At 39.3% G+C, this 13,974-nt stretch overlaps 1 protein-coding gene across 1 annotated transcript in view; it reads left to right on the plus strand.

Moving 5' to 3' along the window:
- Nucleotides 1–13,974, plus strand: part of ZZEF1 (zinc finger ZZ-type and EF-hand domain containing 1) — a 156,737-nt gene that overhangs the window by 77,557 nt on the left and 65,206 nt on the right. Inside the window, exons 18-26 of the mRNA XM_004476985.4 lie at nt 127–241; nt 4,985–5,144; nt 5,996–6,117; nt 6,226–6,348; nt 7,281–7,447; nt 7,531–7,612; nt 9,628–9,829; nt 11,124–11,272; nt 12,960–13,200. Coding sequence (XP_004477042.2) covers nt 127–241; nt 4,985–5,144; nt 5,996–6,117; nt 6,226–6,348; nt 7,281–7,447; nt 7,531–7,612; nt 9,628–9,829; nt 11,124–11,272; nt 12,960–13,200 — 1,361 coding nt within the window. The remainder of the gene's footprint in view (nt 1–126; nt 242–4,984; nt 5,145–5,995; nt 6,118–6,225; nt 6,349–7,280; nt 7,448–7,530; nt 7,613–9,627; nt 9,830–11,123; nt 11,273–12,959; nt 13,201–13,974) is intronic.

Genomic DNA, 13,974 nt, shown 5'->3' on the forward strand with positions numbered 1-13,974 from the left:
TGACCCATACTCCCCACTTCCCATATGACTGACCCTAAATTTTTTAAAGGTTCTTTTTTTTGGACCTTTTATGCATGAAGGGGCCCTTCCTGAACCAAGTGTCATGACTACTTTGTGTCGTTACAGTGATAAGGATCCAGGTGGCCTTCTCCTTTTACCTGAGAAAAGTGACCTGGCTGACATGAACATCAGCGAAGTACTGGCGGTCATGAACACTCTCCTCTCTGTTGCTGCTCGAGAGGTAACTGAGTGCCACTCCCTGTCTTCTTCACCTCATCCTCAGGAGCACATGACAGTAGTCGCTGTGCCTTCCCCTTCAGCTCTCATTTATGCATGAATGTGGTTTTCTTACAGTGACCATTAGAAATGATCACAAAAGTTGCCCAGTCTGCCTTGGCTCCTCATCTGCCAGCTCACTGCAAAGGAATGCAGGGATACTTTCTTGTCTCAATAAATACATGAAAGTGCTGGTGAAGGCTTCCTTTGAGAAAGGGGAATGGAGTTTTACCAAGTCTTCTCATAGCATCAGTCATTGAGCCTTATATACAATTATTAGATATTTGTGGTATGAATTTTAAAGAAAACTGCTTTACTTTTTTGAAAATTAAGATTACTTAGCAAATTTGCAGACTCATCAAATCTGAAAATATATTCTCTTTTTTCTCATGCTAATGAATTTTTAAATTTTTCCTTTTTTTTTCCTTTTTAACATGAAAGATTTTGTTTCTTGAATGTAGTCCATGCACCAATTGGATCAGAATCATCAGGGATATTTGACAGAAATCTGGACTGACCTTCAGCACTGACCCCACCCCAAGCTACTGTTTTTGAATCTCAGGACAGGGCTTAAGAATCTCTGCATTCCCAAGAAAATCTGAAGTGAAGTGGTTAACTTGGAATTCTTGTGTTGTTGTATGTATGTAACTACAATTAAAAAAAAAAAAAAAGATTCTGAAGTGATAGAACTTCTGTACTGGGAGATCAAGAACTACCTTTTTGGACTAAAGATGGGAACCAGGGAGTTACAGCAGATTTAATGGTGGGACAATCCAAACCACACCCTTAAAGTGTTGAATGACATGGATTCATTAGATAAATGATCCTGTATATTGTGGCTGAACTGGGTGCCTTTAAAATTTCTTACATTTGTGAATGCTTTACTATTTTCAAGTTGCTGTTAGAGCCATGATTTCATTCATTCCTAGCTGCTTGGAGTTATCAGCTAATCAGTGATTATCTTCCGTTAGCTCACAGGGACTGCATGGAATCTGACTAGGTTATCATTTTCCAGGTTCACACTGAGACTAACCAATCTTTAAACTCAGTAGTACTTTAAATCCAAGGTTCTTTTTGTTCTACTATCATGTCTATTTTCTTTAAGGTTATATCTTGACTTTATTTCTGTAAACCTCAACTTTATTTTGATAAATGCTGTTTTCTTCTCTCAGTTACTTTCTGCTTTGTTTACTTTCTGCTCTTTGTCTTATTTCCAGACTCTTCTCTCCATCTCAAATATTCCTTAAAAATATTATTCCCACCTGCTCATTGATATTTAATTTCTGCTCCAGTTAACCATGGCTCATACTAATCTCTGTTTTATTTCTGCCCTTCCCCCATACCATCCTTTTCTTCTGGAGTACCTCTAAATTCTACCTGTTTCTCAGACTCCTGAAGCTTTATCTAAGCTTTTGCCCTCATCCTTATTTCTTCTGCATTCATATCAACAGTGCCATTGGGCAGAAAATAATCAATGCTTTTACCTTTTTTTCGTAGGTATTAATTCTCCCTCTTGTGTGAGGGGTTGGTATGTGCTGGAGCCAGGACTAAAACCCAGGCCATTTGATGCCTTGTTTTTTTCTTTAAGATTTTATTTATTTATTTATTTCTCTGCCCGTCCCCCCCACCCACCCCAGTTGTCTGTTCTCTGTGTCTATTTGCTGCGTGTTCTTCTTTGTCCGCTTCTGTTGTTGTCAGTGGCACGGGAATCTGTGTTTCTTTTTGTTGTGTCATCTTGTGTCAACTCTCCGTCTGTACAGCGCCATTCCTGGGCAGGCTGCACTTTCTTTTGTGCTGGGTGGCTCTCCTTACGGGATGCACTCCTTGCGCGTGGGGCTCCCCTAGGCTGGGGACACCCCTGCACTGCATGGCACTCCTTGCGTGCATCAGCACTGTGCATGGGCCAGCTCCATACAGGTCAAGGAGGCTCGGGGTTTGAACCATGGACCTCCCATGTGGTAGATGGACGCCCTAACCACTGGGCCAAGTCCGCTTCCCTGATGCCTTGTCTTGAACTCTGTCCACTAGACTTACAGACTTTTTGTAAGATGTATAAGGAGAAATGAGGTAGCATCTGTCCAAGAGAATTACCCATAATCTTTACCATTTGGAATTAAATATTTACACTTTCTTCCCTTTCACTTGCCTGCAATACAAAGGTAATTAGGATTTCAGTTAAACCCTGAGGCCAGGGTTTCACTGCAGCAATTGAGATATTTCTTTGAATGGCTTCTATTACCTTTCAGTAAAAAACCTTTATGGTTATATTAAGGAGGAAGAGTTCGAATTTCTTTTGAAAGTGGTCAAAAATATACCTAGTCTGGGAAGCGGATGTGGCTCAACTGACAGGGTGTCCGCCTACCATATAGGAGGTCCAGGGTTCGATACCCAGGGCCTCCTGGCCCATGTGGTGAGCTGGCCCACGCGCAGTGCTGCCGCGCGCAAGGAGTGCCATGCCATTCAGGGGTGCCCCTTGTATAAGGGTGTCCCATGCGCAAGGAGTGTATCCCGCAAGGAGAGTACCCCATACGAAAAAAGCGCAACCCGCCCAGGAGTGGTGCCGCACATACGGAGAGCTGACACAGCAAGATGACGCAACACAGATTCCTGGTGCTGCCTGACAAGAATGCAAGTGGACACAGAACAATACTAGCGGATGGACACAGAGAGCAGACAATGGGGGTGGGGGAGAGAGAAATAAAATAAAATAAATATTAAAATATATATATATACATATATATATACACACACACCTAGTCTGAAATTTTTCTCGTGAATAATTTTTCAGCAGTTATCCACTAAATGCCTGCTGTGTGCCAGGCACAGGGGATACAGTGATAAAAGACCCCTGCCCTCAGAGCATGGTCTTGAGGAGCAGACAAACATATAATCAGACATTTGTGATATAATGCTGTAAGGCCATAATAGAGGTGGGCATAAGGTCTTGTGGGGAATACCAAGAGCATACCTAACCCTTCCTGATGCAGGTAGGGAGTAGAAGTTGGGAAAAGATTTTTGGAGGAGGTGGTATGAGAGGTCAGTGTGACACCATGAATGGTATTTAACCCAGCAAAAAAGAGGAAGAAGGTGTTCCAGATAGATCGAGCAATATATGCAAAAAATAAACAATGGCGAGAAGGGGAGGAACAGGTATTTGAAAAGGAGAATGATGATGGTTAGACTTTGAACATGTTTACATTTTGGTTTTTGTAGAACATCAGGTGATGAAACCTGGTTGGACACCCGGGAGATGGGTCAGTGCTGAAGGTGGAGATTTTGCCATAATTTGTGGACAGGCAGTAGTTGAAGCCATCATGTCAGTAGTGATGTCATCACATCACCATGGACATTTTGAGGAACATCACCATACAGCCAAGAGAATAAGGAGTGGTCGGAAAGGCAGAAAGAAGCTTAGGGGAGACAGAAGCCAAGGGAAGAGAGAGTTTCAGGAAGGAAAGTGGTCAGCAGAGCTCCAAAGATGTAAGTGAAGATGCTTTGGTGTCTAGGTGGTAATTAATGCCTTTGGGGAATGAAGTCACTGGGTGGCGGTAACAGAAGCAATAGAATGTAAGGAAGGGGAAAGCAAAAGAGAACAGAAATATACTGCTTTTTTTTTCAAAACAAAATGTACATGTAAAAGAGTACATGCGGATGGAAAATTGAAAGAAACAACCATCCATTCTAAGAACTAGAATATTACCAGTATCTTTGAAACCCTACTCCCAGCCCTCATGTGCCCTCTTGGTTTACTGTCCTTCCTTGCCAGAGGAAACCACCATTCTGAAGTTTGTGTTCATCATTTTCTTGTTTTTCTTTCTAGTTATTCCTACATAGCATGTTTTGAGCTTTAATGGAATCATATGGTGTCCTTGCTTGTTTCACTCAACATTTTTGAGATCATCCATGTTGATATATATGCTGTAGATTGTTTTTACTGGTGCACAATATTCCGTTTATGAATATGACACAATTTATCCATTCCACTTTGGAGGGATATTTAGGTTGTTTCCAGTTTGGGGTAGTTATAGTACAGTGCTGATGTGCACATAATTTGTGGTGCTCATGGGCAATAGTTTATCTGAGAAGGGTCAGGCAACTCTTTAAAGAAAGTCCTGAATGCAAAGATGATGGTTGGAGAGCCCTAGAGGGAAAAGGAATTGTTTTTTGTTGTTACTGTTTTGTCTTTTTAAAAAGTAAAGTCCCATTTTAACTGCTTTCAGGTGTACAAGTCAGTGATATTAATTACATTCACAATATTAGGCAACCTTCACCGACATGCATTACCTAAACTTTTTCATCATCTCATGCAGAAACTGCACCCATTAAGCAATAACTCCCCATTCCCCTTACCCCTGAGGAATTGTTTTTTAGAGGTAAGAGAGATTTGATTGAAGGCTCAGGAGAAGGAGCCAGAGAGAGAAGGGGATTGAAGATGCGAGTGAGAGAAAAGATAACTACTGAGATAAGTTTCCTGAGGTGGCAGAAGCAAATGGCACTTGGAATAAAAAGCATTTACAAAGGTTTGAAAAAGCTAGAGGGTAAGAGAGGAGTTTTCATAATCCATCTTCTCTCTGATTGAAAGCCCTTTCATGACTGTTTCCCATTTCCCTTGTTTTCTGCCAGTGACAGTGGCTCTCCGAATTTGCCGTTGGCTGTGCCCTATGAATGGCATTGTTGTGACCACCACCTCTTTGTCTCTTCCTTGTAGTGTGAGCTGCTGATGCTCAGAGGGGCCCAAGGAGAGGTTGGCCCTGTGCTTTTCTCCTTGTTCTGGTCTGTTCAAGGCAGCTTGCTCTCCTGGTGCTACCTGCAGCTGAAAACCACGGACACTGGAGCCAAAGAGCTTGCCGTTGACCTTATTGAAAAATGTGAGTCTCAATATAAAAGCCATGAAAACTGATAGGTATTTGGGTATTGACTCTTTGAGTATATACCCTTTTCTTTAATAACTCATACATCAATGTGCATATGGTTTTCTTCTCTTTATTATAATTCAGACCTGTCTGAATGTGGTAGTAAGCCTAAGTTTTTGTTTTTTTAGAATTGGGTCATTTCACAACCTAAACATTGCCTCTACAATCATACAGCATTCTTAGATGATGTCTCACTCTTCAGTACGGTCTGTCATCCCTCTTTGAGTCATCTCATCCAAAAAACGAAGTCTTGAACTTTTAAATTTTAAGGTTGAGCACTGCTGTGATCTTTGCTGGTTACAGAAAATTCTCACGTTCATGTCACATAAACCAACAGAAAATTACAGGAAACCCATCAGTTTCTGAGAAATCATCTGTAGAAAAATTAGTTACATCAAACCTGGTCTCAGCAGCTGTGACAAAAGTGTTTAGAGTATTGGGTCACATCAACCCACTTGGATTGACTTGCCAAATGCTTGGGCCCATTGTAAACAGGGAAAAGTGGGGACCGACCGCTGGGTTAAACTGCCATGTGATTTCGCCGTAAAAGTGATACCCACTTCTGCAAAAAGTAGCAAAGACAAAAAAAGAAAATACTTCTTTAAAAATAGTATTTTACTAAAATGTGCACTACTTTTCTCTTCTAGAGGAAAGCATTTGGTTAACATCTAATGGTCTCATAGTCTTCCTGTTGTGGAATCCCTTCCACAGCTTCTGTGATTGTCTCCAGGTTTGCCCTTGATGATTACTAAGCAAGTGATATTACTGGAATATAAAATATACTTATTTTCTTTATGTTTTGGTAGATGTGGAACAGTTTCTGGCAAGCACAAGAGTACTTTTGGAATCCCTTTTGTCACAGTATAGTGGAAAAATCATAGTAGAAAAATTATGTAATTCCGTGTTTTCAATGGCAGCTCGTCAACTGGTAAGAAAAAGTGGCATCTATTTATAAAGGGCTGGGAGAGGGGTTCATGACCTGCACCCCAGGCAGGGTCCAAGGTAGAAGCTCAGTATTTTCTTCATCTTTTTGTAGGTAATCTTTCTGCTGGACTTTTGCACATTAGACATTTCACACTGCACACTCTTGAGAGAGTTCAGCACTCTGACAGAACTGTTAAAGAAGCTCTGCAGTGACCCTGAAGGAAGACTGAATAAGGTAACTCTAGTTGGCATTTGAACCTACTTTTTATCTTCTCAATTTCTGTCACCATACTTAGTGAAACACTGCCAAGTTCAGATCTTCACACATGAATTGCCTCAAAGATATCTTTTATTTCATCATTGTTTTGCTAACAAGGATAAGTGCCAGCCCAAGTAGATTTGGCATGGTCAGCATTAGAGAGGAGACACAGAAAGTGTTCACTGATTAATTTCATCATTGTTATAGTATATGAAGTTACATAGACCATGTAAGTGAATAGATTGAAACTGGAGGAGAAAATGTACATTGAAAGGCAAACTAGGAGGTCTGATATTTAAATGAATTTTTTCCGTTACTTAAGTTTACAATTCACAAAGGTTTTTTCACTCTTTTTCACTCACAACAAACCTAGGGAAATAGAAAAGATGTATATTAAAAGCCTTATTTTATAAGTAAGTGAAAAAAGAGTCATAAAAGAAAAAGAACAAAAGAAAACAAGGTCTCAGATTTGCTAAGGTCTTAAGGTTAAAACAGTTATTTTTAACAGTCACTTTTTAAGTGAACTAGGAATTTGAGATCTTTAGACTCCTAATTTCAATCCTTTTCCCACTAGAAATTCATGCCTAGTAATGATTTTTAAGAAGTAGTTCTATCATTAAAAGATATCGTGATAAGCAGTTACCAAAGTTTAATAAAAGCCATATGTCCACTATGCTGAATGAGAAATTATTTATATATATATATATATATGTGTGTGTGTGTATATATATATATACACATACATACATAATACATACAAGAATGTCAGGTACATCTTTATGCCTGTGAGATGATTTGTGTAGGGATATCAAATCCTGTCTGGAGCAATGTACGAAAACACAGCCTGTTTCATGTGGTTGGATATAGAGTGATGAAAAACATTTTTCTTGGCTGATTTGTTTGCATAGCTGGATGTTGAAACTTGGCAACAGGAACAGCCAGTGGTGTTACATACATGGACTAAAGAATCTGCCCATAACTATGAAAACAATTGCCATGATGTGTCTGTTTTTGTTAGCCCCGGGGCAACTTATTTTGAGGTGGAATTTGATGAGAGGTGTGAAACTGAAAAAAGGTAAGACCCACATGTTTTGTACCCCTAAGCAATAACAGATCAAAAATGAGAGAAGAAAAGTAATAGAAATTATATTTTCACAGGTATGATTATCTGGAATTCACTGATGCTAGAGGTGGGAAGACACGCTATGACACAAAAGTTGGCACTGATAAATGGCCCAAGGTGAGTGATAGTCCTAGAAAGAGATGGCATATCTATTTCTGTACCAGTTCTTCGTTTGTCAGCTCTCGGGGGTAAGAAGGGAAGCATTTGTCTTGTTCTTTTTGTTTTTAAAGATCATGGAAGTTTTATTGATTTGAAAGTGAACTTTTATTTTTTAATTTGTTTTTCTCTTGTTTGTAAGTGAACTTTTAACTCTCAATACAAATGCCAAGAAACTATTCAAAACATCCTCCCCAGAAACTTTTTTTTGTTTTGAATTGTTGAAAAACTTTGTTTTGAATTGTTCACAGATATTTCATACATAATCCAATATACAACAGGGAAAATGGTACATCTTTTTCTTTTGATTTGCATACAACAGAAGAACTATGTATATATATATATGTTTTGTTTTTTTTACAAAGTTTGATAAGACACTTGCAGGTTGATAGTTGAAGTCTAGGTGAGAAATAATCTAATAAAAATTATCAGAATTTATTCAGTCACTTCCATAACCAAGTATTATTCTGTTCTGATTAATAAAACTTGCTGCCCACCAGGCTTCCTGGTATATGCTTTTTTTTTTTAATTGGAGAAATTGTGGGTTTATAGAACAATGGTGCAAAAAATACTGGTTTCCCATATAACATCCTATTATTAGCACTTTGCATTGGTGTGGTACATTTGTTCCAGTTGCTGAAAGCACATTTTAATAATTGTACTATTAACTATAGTCCATAGTTTAACTTAGGGTTCACATGGTTTAACTGCAGTTCTGTGGATTTTTTTTAAAAAATTTTATTCTATTACCATCTATATAACCTAACACTGCCCTTTTTAACTACATTCAGATATATATTTCAGTGCTGTTAATTATGTTCACAAAGTTGTGCTACCATCACCACTATCCATTACCAAAATATTTCCATCATTCCAAATAGGAACTCTGTACAGTTTAAGCGTTAACCCCTTATTCCCTTTCCCTACCCTGTCCCCACCCTGATAACCTGTGTTCTAGATTTGCACTCCAAGAGTATGCTTATTCTAATTATTTCGTATCATTGAAATCATACAGTATTTGTCCTTTGGTGTCTGACTTATTTCACTCAACATGATGTCTTCAAGGTTCATCCATGTTATTGCATGTGTCAGAACTTCATTCCTTTTTACAGCTTAATATTCCATTGTGTGTATTACCCTAATGGCTAATGGTGTTGAGCATCTTTTCATGTGCTGCTTGGCCATTTATAGATCTTCTTTGAAGAAATGTCTATTCAGGACTTTTGCACATTTAAAAGTTTTGGATATCTGTCTTTCTGTTGCTTATTTTGTACTTTTGTAAAAGGATGGGCTAATGTCAGGGTTCTGAAAAACATAACCATTGCCTGTTTTTGTAAAGAAAGTTTTTTGGGGGGACATAGCCACACCTGTTCGTTTATTTATTGTCTGTAGTAGCTTTGATACTACAGTGGCAGAATTGAGTAGTTGTAACAAATTCTGTAGCCTGCAAAGCCTTAATGATCTGGATTTTTTTAGGAAAAGTTTCCCAATCCCTGGTTTAAATAGCCATTGTCCAGATCAAGTGGGAATTTTGTAACCTTAGCAAGGAAAGGCTGATGGAGCCACAGTGGCCCAGAACTATGGTGGTGAAAGCCAGAAATACACTTCACAGTTAGTGGTCTCCTGGACTGGAACGTTAAGCGCCGCCTCAGACCATTTCTCCTCTCTCTGCACTCAAGGGTCTTGATTGGAAGCAGAGGAGTGGGTGAGCAGGATTACTCTCTGCATAGGCTGTGGGCAGATAGGCATCCAGTGTTAGAAAACTGACCAGTTTTCTGCCAACTTTGCCTCTTCAAGAAGTGCATTGGTAAATTTTGTTTCAGTCACCCCTTTGTACATTTCTCCTTTAGTAGTTTTGGACTTATAGTGGGAATATAGACAAATTTTAAATTTAGAATTTTTAGTCACATTACGTACTACTGAAGTATAGCTTTCTCAAATCGGTTTGCCCACATGGCTTTTTTGTTTGTCTCTAGAAAGTGACCTTTAAAGCTGGTCCTCGGCTACAGTTCCTCTTTCACTCTGACAGCAGTAACAATGAGTGGGGCTACAAATTCACCATCACTGCCTATGGTCTGCCAGATGTCGCCGTGTCTTGGGGGTTGGATTTACAGCTCCTTGTTTCCCGGCTGATGGGACGCCTTGCTTCCCAGTGCATGGCACTCAAGTCTGCTCATCGTAAGTCCACATGCCTGTTACTTTCCTTCTCCCTTCCCATACAGACACGTCAGGGGACCAAGGGACCTGCTTTCTCTCTTTCTTAGTCTGTTGTCTACATGTAATGACATAGAAAAGAATTTTTTTGTGCTCTCTTTTGTTTTTTTGAGGTACCCAGGCTGGGGATTGAAACTGGGACCTCGTATGTGGGATGCCAATGCTCAACCACTGAGCTACTACATCAGCTCCCCTGAGCTGGTTTTTTTGTTTTTCGCTTGTTGTTGCTTTTTTCTTTAGGAGGCACTGGGGACCAAATCTGGGACCTCCCATGTAGGAAGCAGGCACTCAACTGCTTAAGCCACATCTGCTCTTCTTAACAAAGGTTCTTCAAACCAAACCAGAATAAAATGTTCACTTGACCACTTGACACCATTGTTATAAAGTTTCTTGACTTGAACGTGGGAACACATCACAAAGGATGCTATGAATTTCCTCTTTGGGGGAGGCAGTTGTTTTTTAGCAGCATTTTCACCCATTTTTAAAAGTGGAATTATGTATACTCCAAAAAGCAGAAGCATGGAATAAATTAATCATACATCCTTTAGCATTCTATAATTATTTAAATATGTGAATATGAATTTTGTCTTAAAGTAATTTGTTCAATGTAGTTATTAAAGTCACACAAGGAACAAGACTTATAGAATATAACTTTCTAGATATTTTATTTCTATATCATTTTTTGAATTTTTCTGATTATAAAAGTTATAATAGAAAAATTATGTAATGGAGAAAAGCCAGTAAAATTATCCTTAATTCTAACACCCAAATATAACTTAATTCTAACACTCAAAGATAATAATAACATTTTGGTTTCTTTCCACCTAGTCTTTTTTTCTATTCCTATTTTAAAAAGCATCTGTGGTGGGTGTTTATTTTTATTTTTTTTTATAAAATTGTGAACATTTTCCCATAATTAAATATTCCTAAATGCCTCCCTGTCATGTCCTAGAGGCGTTCAAATTCTATTTTCAGCTTATTATATGTGTATACTTGACATTTCAAGCATACCTTGTAACTGAGGCTGTTTTACAGAATGACAGTATTTTAAGACTTCGTTACAGTTTGGCTTAATGTGTCAAGTGTATGTGAAGTATCAGAATTACATTCTGGTAAATGTAGGTGAATTCCCTCAAAGTTTTAATAATGTCCAAGGTTCTCATTGTTGTTGTTGTTTTAACCTTTTCTTTGTTGTTCAAAGATTCTCAGTGCATTAAGGAAAAAACAGAACTCTCAGTAAGTTGTCTTCTCTTTCCAGAGTTAGGAAATAATATGGCAGTACCTCAGGGAAAAATGGCCTTAGTCCTAAACTCCCCCTTATGGAAACCTGTCTTCAGGCATCAGATGTGCCCAGAGTTGGAACTAGAAGCAAGCTGGCCCACTCACCCACACCAGGATAGTAAGGAGGTCTGTACTCTTATATTGTCTTTCTACTTGGAGTGGAAAATATTGACTAATGTTTATTACTTTTTATTATAAAAATTTGTGTAAAATCTTACCACCCCCTCCTGAGCTGTTAGCTCCATGAGGGCAGAAACTGTCTTCTTCCTTTGGTATCTCCACCATGTACCACAGTGGCCAGTGGGGTTCAAAAATAATGAATGAATGATACTTCAGGAAATATAGTAGGTGCCAGTAAATCTCTCTTGATGGAAGCAAACAAGTTGAGTGTATTCCTAGTGTGCACTGAGTCATGCTTTAGAGTATGATTTGTTCCCTCCCTTTTGTTCTCCATAGAAATGTAGCATGCTATGTAGGTGTATAGTATTTTCAAAACTGAACAAGCCTGCCCACTGCTATTTTTCATCTCTTCTGCCTTCTATCTCTGTTCTACTACTTCTGCTCCCTCCTTCCTTTCCCTTACTCCCCCATCTAAGGTTTTTAATAGTTACTTGATAGATTTAGTGGCTCTTCCTCAGCTTTTGTCTTTTATTCTTCTTTACCTCTCTTTTAAATTTGGCTCCTTCAGACCTTTGATTTCATGACAGTCCACTGTCTTCTCTTACATCTAGCTGCTCCATCTGCCTCCTTTACTGACCTCTCTTGTTCCTCCTTCTCTAAAAGGTAGGCTTTATTCAAGGCTTGGTCCTTCTCTCTCTTTTCCCCAATCCACAAGACTTCATCCTCTCTACTGTCTTCTACTGTCACTTCTGTGTTAATAATTTCTAATAAGTTTCCAGCCCTGGTTCTTCTCCAGGCTCAACTGTGTATCTCCATTTCCCTGTTAGGTATTTCCATTGCCATGTCCTGTGAAAACCAGATGTCTGCCCTGACTGCTCTACTTCTGTTGTCTTTATTGTTTCCCCAGACATTGAGCCACTACTCCCTAGCATCATCCTGATCCCCGTCCTGTCCTCACCCTTCCAGTCAGCTGCAAGCCCTTCAGAGTCTTCCTTGTGATGCTCATCTCTGTCCATTTTCTCTGTCTCCATCTTTATCCAGGTCCTCATCTTGTACCTGCATTATTACAGTGGTATCTACCAAGGTTTTTTTGATCACTGCATTATCTTGTCATTCCACTGCCAAGCACCATTAATGGCTCCCCGTTGCCCACAGGGTGAAGTCTAAACTCCTCAGTGTGACAGTCAAGGCTCTCTACAGTCTCCTTTCACCTTACCTCTCTGCTTCTAGTTCCCACCACTCCCCAGCTGAGACTTCAGGCCAGGTCAGTCTCCCCACTGTCCTTCCTGACTCTTAACTGCTGCTTAATGGTTGTGTTCCTCAGGGCCAAACCTGCCCATCCTTCAGGGTCCAGCCCAAAGCCCATACCTGCCAGGAGGCTTTTCTTAATTACTTTAACCTTCCAGGAACTTTCTCCTTTGCAGTCTTAGCGCTGGGTGACCCTTCTAGGCATTTGGCATTTGATAATCTTTTGCTTTGTGGTAGTGCTAGTTTTAATGCTTTTAATGTTTTATTTATGTTTACTTTCTTTTTTTTTTTAACCTGTATACCTGTCTGGTCCCCCCAAAATAGATTTAAACTTCCTGAGAGTATGTACCATGTTTTATACTTCTGCTTTGACCTAGTAAGTGCTCAGTAAATTTTATTTTTTAAATGAATGTGTTAAACATGATGTTTCTTTTTTTGTTCCCAGGTTAAGAACATCCCTGACGATCCCTGCTGCAATTTTCTTCTTGATTTTGCCCAGTCAGATCCTGCTCAGAGCTTCTGTGGGCCAAATTCAGAACTTTTCAAAGGATTCATACAGGCATGTAGAAAACAGGCCCCAAAGACAGATATAGTTGCTGGTTCCACTATTGATCAAGCTGTGAACGCCACCTTTGCTGCTCTGGTGTATCGTACTCCAGATTTATATGAGAAGCTGCAAAAATATGGTAACTTATGTTATAGGGAATATTTTTATCTGAAGGCTAATTGCTAAGTTTTAAAGGAAGCCTATCTTAAGTGAAAATTATAAGATATTTTAAACTGTAAACGTATTTCTACAGCTATAGATTTCATTTGTTTTTCTTACTTTGCCAGCCTAAGGATTCATGACCAAGTTATAGCTAGCAAATTGTAATATGTGGCTAGTAGCCATGGTTTTCTGATCAATAGATTGGTTGTCTCTATCTGTAATTCTCATGGAAAGCTACCAAGAGGTTTAATGGAAAGAAACCTTAACCTGGGTTCTAGTCCCAAGTTAGTAACTCAGCAGTTGTATAGCTTCAGGTTAATCAGGCAGCCTTTCTGTGCCTCAGTTTATCCTTATCTGTAAAACTGGTTTTGAGTTGAGTAGCCATCTAACGTTCTAAGAAATTTTGATTAAAACCTCAGATATTTATGTCATGGAACATACTAACAACCAAGGGGAAATATGTAGTTCTTATCTTCAGACTCACAGCTTCTTTGTATCAGCCCTGCTAGGCTTTCTTCATTAATAACCTCTTCCTCACCAGCTTTTTTTTCACATCCCCCAGGGATACCATGTCTCTGTATATACCAAACAGGCAGCCTGCACGTAACAGGACCCAGAGGGAGGGAGAGCCTCTCTCTACACACATGCAGGGGAAAAGCAGTTCAAGCCCTGCCCAAAGATGAGCTATGAGTTTTTCCAAGTGATTTGGTAGAGCATGTTTTCTTTCCACAGTGCAACTGAAATAAGCAAG

Source organism: Dasypus novemcinctus, chromosome 21 (genome assembly GCF_030445035.2).
Source record: "Dasypus novemcinctus isolate mDasNov1 chromosome 21, mDasNov1.1.hap2, whole genome shotgun sequence".
Taxonomy (NCBI): Eukaryota; Metazoa; Chordata; class Mammalia; order Cingulata; family Dasypodidae; genus Dasypus; species Dasypus novemcinctus.